This window comes from Vulpes vulpes, chromosome 13 (assembly GCF_048418805.1).
Source record: "Vulpes vulpes isolate BD-2025 chromosome 13, VulVul3, whole genome shotgun sequence".
Taxonomy (NCBI): Eukaryota; Metazoa; Chordata; class Mammalia; order Carnivora; family Canidae; genus Vulpes; species Vulpes vulpes.
This window is the reverse complement of record NC_132792.1, coordinates 15,664,948-15,686,549: the sequence shown is the minus strand read 5'-3', so window position 1 is coordinate 15,686,549 and position 21,602 is coordinate 15,664,948. Positions and strand designations below refer to the sequence as shown.

Sequence of the window (21,602 nt, the reverse complement as noted above, 5' to 3'; positions counted from 1 at the left end):
ATAGGCAAATCCAAAAAGGCAAAAATAGATCAATGGTTGCCTAAAAGTTTAAGGGGAGGGTGGGGTTGAATTGAAATGGGGAGTGGCTATTAAAAGGTACAGAGTTTCTTTTCATGGTGATAAAATACTCTAAAATTAATTGTGGTAATGACTGCACAACTCTATGAATACTCACTAAATCGTACACTCTAAATGGGGGGAGCTGTACCGTATTTGAATTACGTATCAATAAAACTTTAAAAAATGCCTCTCAGCTCTAGAACTTCAAAATGCTCTGTGACTAGATTGTATGGACTGGGGGAAACTTTTAAGAATTAGAGTAGACAAAAGAGATCAAAGGGCTAATAACCCTACATATTGATCTGAAGTGTTATTCAGGTATCACAAATTAGTTCAATTACCTGACTATATAGTAGGGATGGGTAAGGGGTTCCAGGACATCAAGTAACCAAGAGAAAACAAATTACAAATAAAATATGGCCACAGAATTATTGTAACTTACATTTCATAACAGTATTATGATTATTTTTTAAGTCCTTGTGTTTCAGAAGTGAATATTAAAATATTTACGGGGGATCCCTGGGTGGTGCAGCGGTTTGGCGCCTGCCTTTGGCCCAGGGCGCAATCCTGGAGACCCGGGATCAAATCCCACATCAGGCTCCCGGTGCATGGAGCCTGCTTCTTCCTCTGTCTGTGTCTCTGCCTCTCTCTCTCTCTCTCTCTCTCTCTCTCTCTCTCTGTGACTATCATAAATAAATAAAAATTTAAAAAAAAAAAGAAATAAAATATTTACGGATGAAATGATATCATGTCTGGCATTTGCTTCAATTAATCAGGGGCAGAGGGACAGACACGAATAGAAATCAAGTAAGACCAGCGATGAGATCATTATTAAAGGTGAGCAGTAGTTAGGGGTGCCTGGTTGGCTCAGTTGGTGGAGCAAGCGACTCTTGATCTCAGGGTCATGGGTTCAAGCCCCATGTTGGGTGTAGAGATTACTTAAATACATTTTTTTCAAAGGTGAACAATAGTTAAAAGAGGGTTCATATAGACATGTAGACACAGACTACAACATGGATAAACCTTAAAAACACTCTACTAAGTGAAAGAAGCCAGTCACATAGGGACTCAGAAAATGTCCCAAATAGTGAGATCCATATGTATGTATAGAATGTAGCTTGGTATGTGCCAGGAGCTTGGAAAAACAGGATGGGGGAGGGAGAGTAATGCTTTCAATTTTGAGGGGGTGATGAAGAAATCTTGAATTAGTTAGTGGTGGATGCATAACACTGCAAATAGACTAAAGACCACAGAACTGGGGCACTTGGGTGGCTCAGTCAGTTAAGCATCTGCCTTCAGCTCAAATCATGATCCTGGTGCCCTGGGATCAATAGAGCCCCAAGTCAGGCTCCTTGCTTAGTGGGGATTCTTCTCCCTCTGCCTCTGTTCCTCCCTCCACTCATACTCGTGCTCTCTCAAAAATAAAATACTCTTTTTTTAAAGATTTTATTTATCTAATCATGAGAGACACAGAGAGGCAGAGACATAGGTAGAGGGAGAAGCAGGCTCCCTGCGGGGAGCCCAATATGGGACTCCATCCCAGGACCCCAGGATCATGCCCTGAGCCGAAGGCAGATGCTCAACCACTGAGCCCACCCAGGTACCCCAAATAAAATCTTAAAATAAAAAAAATAATAATAAAAAGACCACAGCACCCTACACTTTAAAATGGTTAAAACTATCAGGGCACCAAATAAAATCTTTTAAAAAATAAATAAATAAAATGGTTAAAACAATCCATTTTTTTTTTGGTTTTTTGTTTTGTTTTGTTTTTTTTCTTTTTTGTGTTTTTTTTTATTGGAGTTTGATTGGCCAACATATAGTATAACACCCAGTGCTCATCCCGTCAAGTGCCCCGCTCAGTGCCCGTCACCCAGTCACCCCATCCCCCCACCCACCTCCCCTTCTACTACCCCTTGCTCACACCTTTCTGATTTCTTTCTTCTTCTTCTTTTTTTTTTTTTTAATAGCACTTAATGCAGGAAGGAGGTTTACTGACCATTTGGTACAGGAACCCAATTACATCTTAGGAGAGGTTTTTTTTTTTTAATTTATTATTTTTTTTATTGGAGTTCAATTTGCCAACATATAGCATAACACCCAGTGCTCATCCCGTCAAGTGCCCCCATCAGTGCCCATCACCCAGTCACCCCCACCCCCTGCCCACCTCCCTTTCCACCACCCCTTGTTCATTTCCCAGAGTTACAAGTCTCTCATGTTCTGTCTCCCTTTCTGGTATTTCCCACTCATTTTTTCTCCTTTCCCCTTTATTCCCTTCCACTATTTTTTTATATTCTCCAAATGAATGAGACCATATAATAAAACAATTTTATGTTATGTAAATTTTATCTCAATAAAAAGGAAAACAAAGGTGCATTAACCTTTCTCACTACTTTTGTGTATGTCTGAAATTTTTCCATAACCAAATGTTTAAAAACTGGTCATGATCATCCATACTTAAGAGTTTACTATTGATATAGAAACAAAATTACTCCAATAGCTTAATCCTCAATTAAATTATATCAGAGGGGCAGAATGTGAAGCCAGTTGGCATCATTATCAGGGAAAGGAGAGAGAAAAAAAAAATCATGTGTTCTGGGGGCTTTAAGAACCAAACCCCTGATGCGATTGTGAGAGTCCTCACCTGCTGGTCAGTTTCAGCTCAGCCCTAGCCCCTTTACCTGCCTGAATAAGGGGATAGGCTAGGTCCCTTCCAGTGCTAACAGTTGATAACCTGACACTCTGTATTAATACAATGATTTTCTTTGTAAAAAGAACCTCATACAAATGCCAATTTAGGGAAAAATCACATTTGACACCAAGTGCCCATCCTTCTACTTTTCCCTGCAGTTACAAGATTGATTCACAATTCTCAAACTGACTCAGATTTAAGGGTGGTTCAGAATTCTCTGTCCTGAGCTAACAGCTAGCAGGTTTATAAAGTCTCTGGAATCAGCCAACCTTTTCAAAATCATTTAGGCTTAACAAAATTATGTTTACATTTTGACACAGCAGTATCAATTTATTGCTTCTCCATGTAAGCAACTCAGAACAGCATATAAGGTATTTGCACAAAGGAAGTAACAATTGACAAAACTTTTAAGAAAAGGTTTTTGTAAAAAAGCTTATCCATAACATCACAGAGGTAGTCATATCTGATAAACCTGTGTATTATTAAATCCCAGTTATATATCTTACAGGCAAGTGATTTGATCAGAGATAATAAGGCTTTCATAGCATAAAAAAATGTTTTTCAACTCCAATCTGGGAGATGTATACACTTCGGCCCATTTGCGAATTAAAGAACAAAAAATGCCACATGACAGAAATGAGATACCAAATTTCAAGGAGAGGCACACAGCTCAGCCCTTAGGGACAAAGTGTGGACAAGACATGTAAAGCTCTGGTCTTCTATTTTTTCACCTATAAAATGGTGATGCTGTTACTTATACTTCATGATAATGCTGTGAGGATTAAAAATCAAATAATCTAAGTACCTGGGACAGTCCTGGCACCAGTACTATTAACTGAGCATTTATTATCATTAGACCATTTCCTATGCTAACTGCCCTCAAAATTCTTCCAATACATAAACATGAACCAGTAAGTTAGACAGAAACAAATCTTAAAACTATGGAAAACATACCTGTTTCAAGTCGTGTAGAATACTGATATAAGAAATATAAATTGACCAAATAAAGAAATCCAGTTCCTGGACCCACAGGGAAATAAAAGGTGGCAGTGATTGGCCTCCAAACCTGTCCAGATTAAAAGAGACACAGTGGTTAAGTTTCTCTAAACCTGGTTAATTGCTTTGTTTTGTTTTTGTTTTTTTTTAACTAAAACAACATTCACCTTTGCAAAATATTCTCCTCTGTGATGAAAGCTACCAAAGGGACACCACTAAGATAACTCAAGAAAACTGAAGAAAAGCTCTTATCAGCTACAATCATATTAATTTGCGAATTGATGGAATAACATATTGTAATATAAGCAATAAATATTTCTAACCAAGTTGAAAAAAATCAATACTACAGAAATATATGATTAGTCTTTACTAGGATAAGGCATAGAGTTAAGCCTGTTAAAAACTGAATTATAAAGACAATTTCAAAAAAGTATTATCACTATGTAGGAAAAAGAATATACTGGGATGACAAATCTTGCCAAAAAATGTCATAATTTAGAGGTAGAAGTAAAATAGAAATTTTTGTATTCAAATCTCTGTGCCATTTAGGCAATATGGATATATGACTTCACAATATTAACTCCCTCCCCACCCCCCAAAAAAATTATAGAAAGGTCTACAGATTGAAAGAAGCCTCCCTCCTGACCCTCATTGCCTAATTCCCTTCAGCAACAATGATCAGTTTGTTGTATTTCTTTCAACAAATATAATACTATGTGTTACTATCGTACATCCTTTTTCATCCTACCACACACTGACAGTTCTTTACCTTGTTTCATTCACTTGAGGAAAAATTTTTGCTGGCTTTACACTATTCCTTTTATGTGAGTGCCCAAAATTCATTTAAACTGTTACAATGCCACAATGAATATTCTTAAATACCCTCTTTATACATGTACATCTAGGATAAAACCCTGTGAGTTAATCTGCTAATAGACCTTAATGTTTAATTTTGGTAGATACTGTCAAATGCCTACAAAAATATTTAACTGACTTATACTTTCTCCTAAATGTAGATTAGTACCTATCCTCTCTCCACGCCCTCACCATTTAGTGTATTCTCTATTTACCAATTATGTTTTTAAGACTTTAGCATTTCCTTTCTTCATTTTTCTGCTAGATTTGCATTTCTTTATATATATATATCATGGAAATTCCCCTTTCTCATTGTTGCAAATATTTTCTGGTCTATCATTAAATCTATGCTTTTCCGGTATTCTTGTCATATTGTGACATGTAGAAGTATTCATTAAATGGCGGCAAATGTATCTATCATGTATCATGCTTACAAGCTACTTCTCCACTCTAAGAATATGAAAGTGTTCACAGTTTTACTGCAGCACATTCCCCGTTCATCTTCATCTTGGAGTGAGGAGGAGATGGTCACTCAGCCTTCTCACCTTCTCAATCCCATTTACAGAGTAACCCATGCTTTTTATTTCTTTTTAAGATTTTATTTATTTATTCATGAGAGACAGAAAGACACAGGCAGAGGGAGAAGCAGGCTCCATGTGGGGAGCCCGATGTGGGACTCGATCCCGGGATCCCAGGACCACACCCCAGGCCAAAGGCAGACGCCCAACCGCTGAGCCACCCAGGCATCACATCCCATACTTTCTCCATTGATTTGAAAACTACTTTCATCAGATATTTATTTCCTTTTATATTAAAGTCTCTTATTATATTAAAGTGCTATCTTGTTTGGAATTGAATTCCTATACCAACATCAAACTGTTCTACTTTCTAGTTTTATAATATGCTACAGTACCTGGTAAAGTTACACAATTAAATAACCCCACTCCCATTTTTCTTCCACAGCTGTCTTGATTTTCTTGGCTGGTCTCAATATTTTATTTTCCTAAAAGAACTAGAACCGGCATCTTTATTATATCAGTGTGATACAATTCCCAACCAGGAAGAAGTCTTTCATAGCTTTTGTTAAGTTTTGTATTGAGCTATGCTTTCTAGCTCTTTTATTAACCAACCACCAAAGCTGAATTATCTTCTTGTTTGTAATATTAGCTGAGTTACCTTATTGTCTGTATATTGGAAAACTGAGTCTCTAGGGCTTTCCAAGTACACAACTCCATCTGTTTTAAACCATTCTTGTCTAATTCACCGGCTAGTGCACCCAGAACAATGTTTAAAAATAGTGGTTAAAGTAGATGACCTTCCCAGACCTTGGGAAATACCAGTATAATGCTGGCTTTGGCCTTACTACATAAGCATGAAAGACACGGCCCCTCCGTCAAGGAGTTCTCAAGAGGGCATTATCCAAAGAAGCAAGAGTGATCACAAGAGGGGAAATTTGGTCTTAGAAAAACAAAGTCCAAAAGAACTGCAAGAGCACAATAAATAAACAGGTATTGCTGACAATTTGGGTGTGGCGGGAATGGAGGACATTAGCTGTGAGACCTGGCCAGACACAGAGCTGCCAAGTTACATTCTCCAAGTATAGGAATGTAACTCTCACAGCTCAATTCCCTGTGGAAGAAAATGCACTTTATAAAATAATACCCCAAAGAGTGACTTTCCAAGAACCTTGTATTAAACCAGTAAAACAAAGTAGGTTAAAATTCATTTTGATTTATTCATACCTTTATCATAGACAGTAAAGTTTAACAGAAAGAAGACTGGAAATGATTTAAGAAGACCTAGATGGTAAGTCCTGGGTTAGGAGCTAACACTCCTGAGCCTCCATATCCATCTGTAAAAGGGGAATGATCTACTAATTCTTGCCTATTCTCATTTACATGCAGTGACCCAGGAAATAGGTTTTATTATTGAAGAAACAGAATGAGAAAAGGTTAAATAATAGTAAGTAGTGGAGCTAGAATTTTAACCCAGACAGCGTGACTCCAGAGTTTATGACACAAAACCCTGGTTTTTACAATGTTTTTCACAAGTGGTATCATTATTATGAGCTATAATTACAATTAGTAAACATTTTAAGTACTACTATACCTGTATAAGCCTGATTCTCTCTTATGAAAAGCACTGGGAACAAAGACCAGCAGCAAGCAAGCCTTGGCCTTGGCCCTTCAGTAGCCCTGGGGCCTTGGAAAACTCTAGACTTTGGAGCTGGTGTCTTCATCTACCCAATAACACCTACCCTATGACTCCACCTTCCTTATCTCCAGATTTTACCTTTTATCTTGTAAAAGGTAGGAATTTAAAAAGTGGATTAAAAAGGTGGTTTGTAAAAAAAAAAAGAAAAAAATTGTGTGGGTGTATGATTATTACAATCTTTCAGGAGACATGCTCTGACATGGTTTTTACAAATTCCCATTTTAAACTACCTCCATATTCCCATAAGTTACTCAGGGCTTGATTTTGGAAAAGAAAACCCTGGTTTTTTCCGACTGTATTTTTTACACATACTGACGCCATGACACTATTTTTAGCTACTGTGTGCACCTGTGCTTTGGAAATCAGTGTCTGTCAAAATATCTCACTTCTTTTCCTCCGTTCATTAAGCTTACCCTTGAGTTATACTTGGCTTTCATTGATCTAAGAGACTTAATATTATTTTTGTATTACTTTAAAATTATAATTTAAAAACACCAGGAGAGAGCTTATCTCTTCAGAAAAACACAAGGCAATATACTTCTGAAGTCCTCACTGAAGATGCCCAGCTAAATCCCCTCCTTTCCTCTAAACGTATATATAAATAGGATAGGAAAATGGCTTTATTTTCAGGGCTGGGAGAGATTGGAAGCATGTTTTACAACCCTAGAAAGTCTTCACGGGTCCTATAATGGGCAGCCAGGCGCAGTGCCAAGAGTGCAGAACCCGCAGGCAGAAGAGGGGAGGGGAGCAGCTTGTTTTCACCCCACCCCAGCACCCCATAATCACTCCAGCTTTTTCATGACGAAAGCTGGGCCCTCGTGAGAGTTGAGGCAATCTGCCCAAAGCTCCTCACTTAAAAGCAAGCAGCCCACATCTTCACCAGCATAGAAGGTCTTCAAAAAGGAAGAAGACATTGATTGCCCTTTGGTTACTAGTCCCAACAACTCCTGTTGGGAGAGCGGACTGTAGCCATCCTTGATTTGTAAATCTCCCACACAGTCTGCTAATGAAATCATTCCAAATGCTACCCAGAGCCTCAAGTAGGTTTCCAAAGTACCAAAAACAAAGATTTTTCCTGAAATAGTATGGACTGGTTAATTTGGAGTTAAGAAACTCTACTACACAGGCCACCAAACAAGAAAGAGAGGGAGTACCCATGTACCAAATGCTGATGTTAGCTAAGTTGTGGGCTTTTGTTTTTGTTTTCGTTTTTTTGACATCTTAGGTAAGGCAAGAAAAACTAATAAAAGGCACTCAATTTCAATTGTGGACTTTAAAAGAACTGTGAGAAGCCATTCATTCTACTCCTAGGTATGTACGCAACAGAAACACATACCTATGTTCACCAAGACGTGTACTGGAATGTTCACAGCACTATTCATTATGGCCCAAACTGGAAACTATCCAAAAGGCCCATTACCAATAGAATGGGTAAACAGATTGTGGTCTAGTCACACGATGGAACAATATGAGGAACAGCAACCTACAACCATGTTCAACAATATGAGTGACTCAAATGCATTATTAAAAAAAAAAAAAGACCAAACACGAAAGAATATATACTCTAAGATTTCATTTATAGAAAGTTTTTTAAAAATGGCGAAAATAATCTATGATAGGGGGGTGCCTGGGTGGCTCAGTTGGTTAAGCATCTGCCTTTGGCTCAGGTCATGATATCAGGATGCTGGGATCAAGACCCATGTTGCGGGGGGCGAGGGGGGGAGGGAGTCCTGCTCAGCAGAGTCTGCTTCTCCCTCTTCTCTGCTCTTCCCCCTGCTTGTGCTCTCTCTCTCTCCCAAATAATTAAAATCTTAAAAAAAAAAAATCTATGATACTAAAAGGCAAGATAGTAGTTACCCTTGGAGGGGGTAGTTACCAGAAGGGAGCTGTAGGAAGGTTTTGTGGGGGGTACTGGTAATTTTCTGTTTCTTTATCTGGGTGCTGGTTACATATTGGTATTCAGTTTTTAAAAATTCAACAAGCTATAGATATGTAATACATACACTTTACTGCCTGTATACTTAAAAAAAAAAACAAAGCTATGATCTAATGGACCTTATCTACAGACAACAGCACAACTGTCTGAAGTGAACAGGACTGTTAAGGAAAGATTTTAAAGCTGTATGTAATACTAGCCACGAAAGCTCTAACCCAAACCTTGAGGCTCCTTCCATGCTCAGCCTATAAACCAAGTTCATCTCCCTTCTGGTTATGTGTGTAATAGGTCTCTCTTCCCCAATACTCTTTTTTTTCTTAACTTTATCGTTTTTTTATTCAATTAATTAACATATACTGTAATATTACTTTCAGGGGTAGAGGTCAGTGATTCATCAATCTTACAGAGCACCTAGTGCTCATTACATCCTGTGCCCTCCTGAAGGATCACAAACGTAGTGATCCAAAGTGGCACTTGAACCCTAAGGTTTATAGTAGCAATGTCCACAGTAGCCAAACTATGCAAAGAGCCCAGATGTAAATGCACAGATGGATGGATAAAGATGTGGTGTGGTGTATGTAAATATATATATATAAAATGGAATATTACCCAGCTATCCCCAATACACTCTTAAATCAATCTGCTAGGGTTGCTGTCATTGGGTTATAGGTGATATAACAGAAGCAAAAGTTTGGCAAATAAAACCACAAGGCCCAAATCACAGATTTGGCTGGTGCCATCTCTTATGACTCCTAAAAACAAATCAGCGAACTTGAGAGTTCATCTCTTCTCACCTAAAGGCAGGATCCTTTTAAGAGAGCTAAATAAGCAATAATAATCCAACAGTTACATTTCAATCTCAGTTACAGATTAAAATTAGAATCGTCATGCCCAGAGAAAAGGCAGGAATGGCAGAAATTATTACTGGCTAGTAAATAAAAAATGGACACTATTTTTGATAAGATTATTTACCAGACTACTTACTGGGCACTTCACATTTTTCTTTGAATTTTTCATAACAGAGGCATGAAGTAGAGAACATACCTCCTCAGTTTGAGGACACTCATTTTTGTGTTTCTAAAATTAGGATGTGGCTTACAATCAATATCTTCATTTAATGGAATATCTACTCTTCCGTCCCTCCAAGCTGATGGAGCATCTTAATATCAATGGAGTTTAGATCAGGGTTCATATGGTATTTTATTTTTTTAAGATTTTATTCATCCACTCATGAGAGAGACAGAGAAGAGGCAGAGACATAGGCAGAGGGAGAAGCAGGCTTCCCCGCAATGAGCTTGATGTGGGACTCAATCCCAGGGCCCTGAGGTCATGACCGGAGCCAAAGGCAGCAGCTCAACCACTTGGCCACACAGGTGCCTCCGTATGGTATTAAATCATCCCTACTCTTAGGTAACAATCTTGAGCCTCAGAAAGGATAAGTAATTTGCCTAAGGGCACAGCACTAGTAAGAGGCTGAGCCAGGCCTGGAGAACTGTGACTCAACTACTTGAAATCCTATGGTCTATTTTAAGAGAAAGGAGATAACTGGCTTGGAAGAAATCACCCTCAAGAATGTTTGCTAAACACTGAACTGTGTATTTTGGTAGATACTATGCGAAGGAGTTGAACGAGACAGCTCAGAACTATCTTTGACTCACTGAAGTAGAAACCAAACTGCAGCTGTCTACAAACTGCAGTGATACTTGTCTCAGGATGCCTGTGGGAGCGGAATGAGCTAGCATGGAAGTACAATACACATGTAAGGGGGCGAGCTTATTCTGTCCAAAGAAATTGGCAGCCCGGGGAGACAAAATCTCAGAAATCACCAGGGCTGCAGGAAATCGCCACCTCTCTCCTAGTGAATCAAGGACCCATACAGAGACATGCAATTATGAACAAGCAGAGAGATGAGTGTTAAATGTGAGGGGCTAGGAATTCTGGACAACAGTGTGGTGAGTCTTAACACTCCTATCCAAACTAAGAAAATAACACTTTAAACTTTGCCGTTCCAAACCAACAAGCTACTCAGATGAGACCTAAAGATAAGGAGAAGTGACTTTCATCACTTCCAACATGAATCCACAATTCTAAACCAATCATCCCCAATTTTTTTTAAGCTGTTCAAGATTCAGCTTCCAAGGAAAAGAGGAGCCTCTAGCAGAAAGCACATCACACTGTTTGTCACACATCTGCCTCTCAGACACAGTTTTTCCTTCAACTGCTTCGTTTGCAAATGAGTTCCTCCAGGTGGGTCTGAAAGCTAAATTTGTCCAGAATGGGTAGCAGCCAGAGGAGCAGAAAGAAGATACAGACATTGGCCTTTTCACATCTGGACAATCAGTGCATTGCCTTGCTGCCAGAAGCTTCTCCCTGGTCTCAGGACAAGCCCCGACAAAACGATGCAAGGAAGATGGGAAAAGCATGGGAGCTGGGACACGAATGATGATTCTAAGTCACCTGTCAATATTTACCTGTAATCTATTAGAGAGCCTTTCTTATTTTACTCGTCTGACTACACAAGTGAGCAGGATTTTGCAAGGAGGGTCAAAGAGCCAGTTTTGACCAGATTCTTCTTACAAAAGGATTTACAACCACTGCTCCTCGGGTACACACATTACCCAACGTGCCACTGACCGCACACAAAGTGCACAACATTCACTAGGTCACCAATAATTACCAACGCAAATAAACAGAAAACACTGTACAATTCTGGCTGCAGGCCCAAATCACATTCTAACATCCACCTGCCTACTTCCGCATTTGGATGCCTAAGAAGCATCTCTAGACTCAACGTGGCCAAAAGAGAACTCTTAATCCACATCCTCCCCCACCCCCAAATGGAAGCCTTCCTAAGCATTTCCCATCTTGGTAAAGGGCTCCACCATCCACTGTGGAAACAGAGACATCTCTGAGTGCTGCTGCCTTCAGCCACTCCCCCATTCGCAGCAACCTTGCCCACTCAACTCCCAAATCCATCCACTTCTATCTTCACAGCCACCCTGGCCCAAAACGTCATCTCTCTTGCCTTCTAATGCAATTCTATCCCTCTCCCCCAGTGCATGGACCAAGTCCATCCCACAGAGCGGTCAAAGCAATCCTCTCAGTCCTCTGTTTAAAAAGCTCCAAAGCCTTTCTGGCATCTTCAAAATAAAGTTCAAACCACAAAGCCCTGTATGATCCAGGCCCAGACTACGTTTCTATCTTTGCTTTACCGTACTCACCCCTTGTTACCTCTGTCCTCATCTACCAATCCTCATCCCTGTAGCTGACTCTGTACTACCCAGTCTCCTTCTGTTTCTAGGGCCTGCCTCTCAGCCTTCCACTGACTATTTCTTCCTCTTGGAGGGTTGTCCCAGAGCCAGAGCTTCCCAAAGCTGGCTCCTGGGCATTCAGATTTCAGCTCAGATATCTCCTCTGAAGGCTTTCTGGAACACTCTGTCAAATGTTAAGTCACTCTCTATCACATGCCTCTCTCTCATTTTCTTCATGAGAGCTGGGACTTTCTGCCCTATTCACTATTGTGGTTCCAGGGGCCAGCGCTAGTAAGTGCCAATTATTTCCATGCATTCAACCAACATGAAAGCACCTGCTATGTGCCAGGCACTATTCTAGGTAACAAAGACGGTGGTAAACAAGTCAGGGATCTGGCTCTCATGGAGTCTTATTTTCTGAAGGGATGCCGACTAACAAATGCCAACAGGTGATACGTAGCAAGAAAAATTAAGGATAAGGGAGATGGAGTAAAGGACAGGTACTCTTTTCTGTAGGGCTAAAGCGTTGCCAATAAGGCGGCACTAGGGAAGAGATGTGAAGAAGATAAGGGAAGTAATCATGGTTATCTTCCTCCAAAAGAGAAACAATAGGCACTAATGACCTGAGGGGAGAAAGTTAGCTGCTAGCGGAACAAGACTTCCACTGTGGAGTCTTCTGTGCAAAGAAGGTGGACGGTGGTAGGAGATAAAGTCAGAGCGGCAGTAAGAACTGAAAGTACTTGGATTTTAACCATCTGAGTTGCGGAGATGCTGGATGGTTCAGGGCAGAGGACTGACAGACTTGATTTATGTTTTAAAAGGATTACTCTAGGGGCAGCCCGGCTGGCTCAGCGGTTTAGCGCCACCTTCAGCCCAGGGTCTGATCCAGGAGACCCGGGATCGAATCCTACGTCGGGCTCCCTGCCTGGAGCCTGCTTCTCCCTCGGCCTGTGTCTCTGCCTCTCTCTCTCTCCTCTCTGTGTATTCTCATGAATGAATGAATAAAATCTTTTAACAATTAATAAAAGGATTACTCTAGCTTCTAGAGAAAAAAACAGAAACTAGCTGAAATGATAATGGCTTGCAACGGAGAATGAAAAGGGACCTGTACTCTGGATATATGTCTAGAGTAGAGAAAACAATTAGCTGGCAAATGAGAGAAATGTGAGAGAAAGAGAAGTCGAAGATGATTCTACGACTACCAGTTTGAGCTCCTGTAATAGTGGAATCGCTATATACTTCTAGGGGGCAAAGGAAAAAGGGTATCCGGCTTGGGACATTTTAAATTTGAGGGGCCTATTAGTCATCTGAGTGATAATTCCAAACCGACAGCTGGAAATCAGGAGATAGATCCAGACAGAAAATATGTTTATTTGTATTTGAGAGTCTTCAGTTTATAGAAAGTATTTAATGCCATGGAGCTAAATGAGATCACCTACAGCTGGGGACAGTGTAGAGAAAAGGTCCTACCCCTGATCCCTGAAGGACGTCGCAGCGTTTAAAGGTTAGTAAGATGAGGAACCCGCAAAAGAGAGGAAGAAACAGTAAAGAGGGGGAGGACAAAACAGTGTGATCCACACTCCGATTAATGTGCACAAATTAACGTCAGGTCTTAGTATCTGATAAAAGACCTAAATCACACAATCCAGTGAAGATCATCTCTGGGAAAGTAATACTCTCTTGCCTGAAATACTCTGGACAGTTTCCTTCATGCTTAAACAAATAACTAGGACTTCTATTCATGGACCAATTTACTCTTTGCTCAGTCCTTCACACATTCAACTACTACTTGCCAGATACCAGGTCGCGACTGGGTGAAACGCAGATAAACAACTCACTCTTTGCATCTGACCTCAAACCACTCCCAACAACAACAACAACAACAAACTCCATTAACAGAAGAAGAATTCGGCCTATGAGTAAGTTGACAACCACATGGCACCCACGTGGGTGGCAGACAGAGGTCAGAGGGCACCTGCTCCAGGTGGACCAAAGCTGCTAAGCACTGGCGTCCAAAAGATTAACAGCTATCACAGAATTACCTTCCCACTGCCTCCTTCTCTGAATGCAAAGGGCAGGGAGCGTAAAGTTAGAAGGGCGAAATCAGTCCCCCTTCTCACCAGGCCAAACCCACTCGTCCAGCCATCCTGGCCCCCAGCTCCAGACCTCTTTGCCTCCACCCCGCCCCCAGACCACAGGACCCCGCCCTGAACCGCTGGAGCCGTCGCACTACAAATCCCACCAGGCACCGCGCGCCCGCAACATGCCAGTCTACGCTCCGCCGCCGCGGGGCCTCCTGGGACCTGCAGTCTCCACTCCCCTCGTCGCTGGTCAGTACCTGGAAGCGATAGAGGAAGGCTTCGGGCCAGAGGAAGAAGTAGGCCGGGCTGATGAGACCGAGTTTGCCGACCAAGGGCACCGCGACAGTGGCGGCGAACCAATAGCGCGTGATGGCCGGGATGCTCCTGAACCAGTCCCCGATGTCCGACATCTTCGCCTTTTAAGTGGCCAGGATGCGCACAGCCGTCCGACTCCCCGTACTCGGCCCCTCACGACAGGGCCCGCTCCGCGAGTGGAAGGTGTCGAGGCGGAAGCCGCCCAAGCCGCCGCTAAGAAGGCGGAGAAGGGCGGACGTGGCGCCACCGAATTCGGACGAGCGAGGGAGCGTTCGAAGGCGAAACTTCCCCTTCCGGCGGCTGTAGAAGACGTTGACCAGAAGTCCCGCCGCTTAAAGGGCAAGCGCAGATTTTCACCGCGGGGCCGAACCGCGGCGGCCCGGGGGCGGGACCAAAGGGGGCGGGGCCAGGCGGGGGCGGAGAGACACGACTGGTGGGAAACAGTGGTTGCCAGGGGCAACGGCAGACACTCCAGCCAATCGCGGGGCTGAACGCCTGCTGCACAGTTCAAGCCCGAGTTGTAACCCCGCTGGGGCTTCTCGGACGGCGTTTAAAAGGGGAGGAGGAAAGTAAAGTACGCAGGTCCCTTTTTGCTTTTTCGTTCGACGAATGTTTGTTGAGGACCTACTAAGTGCCAGTCAAGGTTCTAGACACCCGGGATCCTGCGACTATCAGAGCTGTCGTGGTACCTTGTCTCCTGGAGCTTACATTCTAATGGGGATAGACAACTACTAAATAAGTGAAAAAGGTCATTTCGGAGAGTGCGAAAAAGTGATAATAATACGGAATGAAAACAAAAACAAAAAATTCAAAAAATAGTAAGGAATGTAAAAGAGGACGACGCGGTAGAGCGAGGGGGTGGGAGCGGAGGAGTGTGGGGAAGGATGACTGCTTTCCATGAGAATGGTCAGGGAGGACTTCTCGGATGAGGTGGCCTTATTGCTGAGCCAGCTTCTCTCACCCCACCCCCCGCCCCCCATCCTCACCCGAAGGACCTGGGCTACAGGGGTCATTTTGACCCATGATTTTCAATCTAGGTGCAAAGCTTTAGCTGGAAGTTTTCAGGCCGTAGACTGAAAATGGGATTTTCCATCGACACCAATAAAATCTCGAACAGCAAAGCCTGCCCAACAATGTATTATTTTAGAGAACAGTTCTCAGCACAACATCCCTGATGTTTATTAACAACAACAAAAAAAATTAAGTTTTTATTTATTTACTCATAAGAGACAGAAAGAGGCAGAGACATAGGCAGGGGGAGAAGCAGGCCCCCTGAGGGGAGCCCAATGGGGGATTCGATCCTGGGACCCCGGATTCACGCCCTGAGCCAAAGGCAGACGCTCAACCACTGAGTTGTGCACCCTCCCCCCAAAATAGTTTTTACAGAATAAAAAGGCACTAAGTATTCCACAGCCTGATAAAAATATACTACATTTGTTGTCTCCTAATGGATAACAAGTATAGTGAATATATGAGGGAACTCCTCATTCATACAAAGCCGGTGGGCCTACGGATTAGTACGACCTTATAAGATCATTGTGATCTCCAGTAAAAAGCTAGAACATTGTATAAATAACATAATATTTGGAGATCCTTCCTGAGATTCATTCTCTGCATCTACCTGTCTTCTTGTACCCACTACCCCCTGTATCCAAGATACAATAAGAGAAAATGGGTTATCTAGCTTAGGTGGAAAGCTAAGGAAGGTTTCTCTGATGAAATAAGTACCGATGCCATATATACATATGTATCTACCAAAAACAAAACAACACACGCTCTCATTTTGCAGTATTTATTTGTAGGTCACACTCTAGAATTCAGAGAGTGCATACTCTGGAGTTCGACTTCAGGCTTTTAGAAACACTAAAGTTTGGGTTGTGATTACACCACTTGTTAGCAATATCATGTTGTAAAATATGCCTCCATTTCTTCATCTGTAAAATGAGATAGGGGAGAATACTAAGTACTCCATTCATTGGACTGTTGCGAAGATTCAAATGAGATAAATTCGTGTCTAATGCTTAAAGGAGCATCAACATTCTTACTATTTTTGCTTCCTTTTTCAAAATGTTTTAGGATGAAAGTGTATCACTTTTAGAAATAGAAAGCTGCATTTTCAAAACCCTGTCCCCTCCCACAATGTGATTCTGATCCAAGTTATCTGCAGACCCTTCTTTGAGAATCATCAGACTATATGGACATTCAGGATTTTCTATTTTCTCTATAAAATCATTATATATTGTGATAAACTATTCTGAAGGGTGGGGGAAGACAATTTATTCTTAGCTGTCTTAAATAGAGGACTTCCCCAATGCTCCCAAACAGCGAGCTCTAGAATTTAATTGCTTAGCTTGTAAGGAAGTCCCTGTGTTACTATCATAACATGAGTTATGATTTAAAACATGCAGAAAAATAAATAAATAAAAATAAAACATGCAGGTAATGATTAGGCTGTCCTAGGAAAAATTGTGGAAGTCTGGGGGAAATAGGCACTCTCATGAATTATTGATGAGAATATACATTGGTACAGCCTCTCTGGCAAGCAATTTGGCAATATTGAAATGCATTTCTAGGAATTTAAGCTTCAGATAGACTCCCAACTTCTTTTTAAGTGCACAAAGAGAATTGTTGCCACACTCTATGAAATAGCAAGAGATTGGAAATAGCTGATTATGCATCAATAAGTAACTGACTAAACTATGGCTTATCCATATGGTCAAATCCTATCAACCTTTATTGGAAAACAATAACTTCGAACACCCCAAAATGGAATGATTTCTAATAGCATAGCAACCAAGATACAAGAGTTATATTTCAATGTGCACATGATGTCATTGTATTGTACAGAAGGCTCACACACACAAATATCACACAGCATTTGCTTGGAACAGTGGTTACCTCTGGGAAGGGAAACTCAGAGGCTGGGAAACAGGAGTAGGAAGGAGATATTTTATTGCATATTCTTTTATGTCTTTCAAATGTCCCAACTATATGTACTATGTATTTTAAAATTAATTTTCAAAATAAGTAGAAAGGAGGTTCATGCAGAAAGAAACAGGTTCAATGTCAAAACCTTTAGAAAGATTGAGAAGTAGAAAAGATGACCTTAACTCTGTCTTTGCTGCTATCTTCAAGTATATTTCCAAGTGTTTCTCTTAAAAAGGGACTTAAAAAAAAACTGGAGGGAGACCGATAATTAAGAGCACAATATTGCCTAGCACTGAAGCTTGGCACTGCTGAGTGATGCTGACAGACAGGGAGCTGATGACTCAAATATCCTCTGTCACAACAGTCACAGAGGAATACCATCCTAATGGATGTCTGCCACATAAGTGGCCTCTTCAAGAAATTCAAAGCACATTGCAAAGATGTAATTAATCCTTACGTTAACTAGTAGGCAATTTCATTAGCCCCATCTTGCAGGTGAAGCTATGGCAAGAATTATAATTTCTCTCTCCCATGTCTGGAAGAGCCAGTCCTATATTTTTAGTCATAAGTCTGGGAAATTTTAAAGATTTTGTCACACTAGGCAGGAGGGCAAGGCAGTTGCTAAACACCATTTAAAGCATTTTGAAAAAGAAAAAGAAAAAAAAACAAAAAAAAAGCATTTTGCATTTGTTATTTTGGTGTGCACATGCGTGTATGTCTATGTGTGTGTCTACTAAATAAAGTCAGCCTTCTACATGCCATCAAGGAATGAATTTGGATTCCAGTCCTGCCTCTGTCCTTTTCTGATTGTGTGACCTTTGCTAATGGTGTGTGACTGTGGGCAAGTCCCTAATAATAATAATAGTATTACCTGCCGTTATATCAAAGTTGTTGTTTGTCTGAATAGAGAGCTTGCTGTTTACCAGTCTCTGGACTTGAGGTTTCCATGCATTGTCTCTCTTAATGGACACACTAACCCCCAATAGGTAGGTACAGAATCATTATTATTGTTACAGAAACTGAGAAATAGACATCATCTAACTCATCCAGGGTTTCATAACTGTAAGTGGTGATTCCAATCCAGGTCTGGCTGACTTGAGTCCATCTTATAACCATTCTGCTATACTTCAGTGACAAATGGAAAAGCCCTTATAAGCTCCAAAACATCCCATAGGGACTAGTTTTATTCTAGTAACTAACACAAAGGACCAGAACATGGGAGGCACTTGATGCTTTATAGACGAGTAAACCAAGCTGGCTGGACCAGAGTTTATGCAGGAAGTATTTGGGGGGAAAAATCCCTTTAATATTCATAATTATCATTCTAATGACTAAATAATATTCTACTAGTGGTATAGCATAATCCTTTGACAGCTTTCCTATTTCTGATGCCTTGCAATAGCTAGCTTCTTTTTTTTTACTAATAATATGTGTAGAGTATTAATAAATTGACAGTCTATGGGAATGGTCGTAATAAGTCTTCACAAGAACATTTCAACCCTATGAGGTACTTTTATTTTTATTTATAATTGAAAAAACAGCCTCAGAAAAGTTAAGTAACTTGCCACTTGCTAGCATGTGCAAATATAAGACTTAACCCAGGTCTATCTAAAACCAAAGGTGGTACTCTCTGGGTGATTTATAAGCAACCTCACAGTTCTGGAGGCTAGAAGTTCAGAATCAGGGTGCCAGCCAGATCAGGTTCTGGTGAGGGTCCTCTTCCATTTTGCAGACCTCTTAGCACATCCTCCTACAGTAGAAGGGACAGAACTCTTTTGAGTCTCTCTTATAAGGGCATTAACTTCATTCATTAAGGTGGAGCCTACCAAAGGCCCCTCATCAATCCCAGTGCAGGATTTTCTGCCCAAGGGTCCTCTCCCCCGTGCTTTAATAAAACCATCCTTTATGCAGCAAAGGCACCTCAAGAATTCTTTCTTAACTTCCCTCTGAACTCCAACATTTCCACATTACCAGGTACTCTTCCAAGGCATTGTGGATATAGCAGTAAACCAAACTGATGAGTATCTCTGCCCTCTTAAAGCTTACATTCTAGAGGAGACAGAAAGACAATTGAAAAGGGTAAGCGTGAGAGGTATACTGGATGAACTCTTGATAAATTCCAGGAAAAAAAAATAGAGCAAAGAGATTTGGGTTGGTCAAGGAAGGCCTCACTGTGATCTCAAGGGATACTTGAGTAAAGATCTCAAGGAGGTAAAAGAGCAAGCAATGCAGATACCTGGGGAAGAGCCCCTCAGGTAGTGGGACTGCCATGGAGGCCTCACAGCACAAAGACCAACATGGCCAAATGTACAAAGTCAGGGAGAAGGGTCAGAGAGAACAAGGAAGGAGAGGTACTTAGAATCTGGTGGGACATTGTAAGTTATTGAAAGAAACTTGCATTTTATTCTGATATTTTTTAAGATTTTATCTTATTTTTTAATATTTTATTTGAATTCAATTTGCCAATATATAGTATAACACCCAGTGCTCATCCCATCAAGTGCCCTCCTCAGTGCCCATCATCCAGTCACCCCATCCCCCCTCTCCTCCCCTTCTGCAACTCTTTATTTGTTTCCCAGGGTTAGGAGTCTCTCACAGTCTGTCTTCCTCTCTAATTTTTCCCCACTCAGTTTCCCTCCTTTCCCTTAGAGTCCTTTTCACTATTTCTTCTATTCTGCATATGAGTGAGACCATATGATGATTGTCTTTCTTTGACTGACTGACTTATTTCACTCAGCATAATACCTTCCAGTTCCACCCACGTCAAAGCAAATGGTAGGTATTCATCCTTTCCATCTGAATACACTTGAGATGCCTCTAGGGAATGGCCTTCCAGAATCCTATGACTATATATGGTTTTACAACACCAATGAAGTGTGTCCACATGCACTAACAAGTATTGATTGCTTCCACCAAAAGAGAAGCTCTCAGTCTATGACTTCTAGCTGTGAGTTCCACAAGCATAGGAACTTTGTTTTGCTCTGTATCCTCAGTGCCCACAGGTGGGCCTGGCACATAGTGGGTGCTCAAGAAATACTTGTGGAAGGCATGAATTATTCATTTTAGAAATTGTCCCTGGGGGCACCTGGGTGGCTCAATTGGTTAGGCATCTGCCTTCAGCTCAGGTCATGATCCCAGGGTGCTGGATTCGAGCCCCACATTGTGGTGGGGGGGAGGTCCCTGCTCAGCAGGGAGTCTGCTTCTCCTTCTCCCTCTGCCCTTCCCCTCAGTCATGTTTTCTGTCTCGCCCTCAAATAAATAAAATCTTAAGAAAAAAAGAAATTGTCCCTGACCTCCTCATCCACTTCCCATTAGCATCCCCTCGCCTAGGTTAATGCTCCCCCACTCCCTCCTCTCCTTATCCCTAGAACATCACACAAATCACCATTGCCCTCAGCACATTGTTTTATAATTACGTGGCAGTCTCCTCCTCTAGGTTATAAGCTCCTTGAGGTGGAAACTGGGTTGTATAACTCTTCATACAAGACTGAATACATTTCGTAAGTGAACCCAGGCCTCTCCACCTTCAAAGTATATCCCCAATTCAACCACTTTGCAACATCTCCCTCTGTCCCTCTGTCCCAACCTACCTACCTAGGATCACTTAGTTCTGGGGCTTCCCCAGTCGACTTCTGATTGGTCTGTTCCCAGTGTGCCATCTGTTCTCAGACAGGAGCCTAAATCAGCTCCTATCACTCCCTTGCTCAAAGCTCCATTGAATTTTATTCTAAGTGTGATGGAACGTTCTTACTATGACCTTCAAGGTACTAGATGATCTGAACCTTGGCTCCTACTGTGACTTATTCTTCCCACTTTCCCCCTTGTCACAGCGATTCAGCTTCATTGAGTTCCCTACACTGGAAAGGCCTAGGCAGCACACGTTTGCTGGACCCTCAACTGGAAACATCCTTCTCCCAGAGGAATGGTGCTCAACCCTCTCAGGCCAAATGCCCTCTTTTACTTTAAAAAAATTTTTTTTAAAAGATTGTATTTATTTATTCATGAGAGACACAGAGAGAAAGGTAGAGACACAGGCAGAGGGAGAATATGTCAGCTCCCCAGAGGGAGCCTGATGCGGAACTTGATCCCAGGACCCGGGCACACACTCAACCACTGAGCCACCCAGGCATCCTCCAAATGCCCTCTTTTAAAACAACTATTTGCAAAAAAATAATAAGATAAAATTTTAAAAATAAAAATAAAACAACTATTTGCCCTCCAAGTTAAAACTATAGTTTCAATAAATGTAGTGCCTAGTTGTCATATAAATTATA

At 41.4% G+C, this 21,602-nt stretch overlaps 1 protein-coding gene across 1 annotated transcript in view; it reads right to left on the bottom strand.

The window, feature by feature from the left end:
• DERL1 (derlin 1) overlaps positions 1 to 16,715 on the bottom strand; it is a 30,794-nt gene extending 14,079 nt beyond the window's left edge. The window contains exons 1-2 of the mRNA XM_025993401.2: positions 14,343 to 16,715; positions 3,707 to 3,818 (exon numbers count right to left, since the gene is read on the bottom strand). Coding sequence (XP_025849186.1) covers positions 3,707 to 3,818; positions 14,343 to 14,495 — 265 coding nt within the window. The 5' untranslated portion in view covers positions 14,496 to 16,715. The remainder of the gene's footprint in view (positions 1 to 3,706; positions 3,819 to 14,342) is intronic.
• Between the last annotated feature and the right edge of the window lie 4,887 nt (positions 16,716 to 21,602).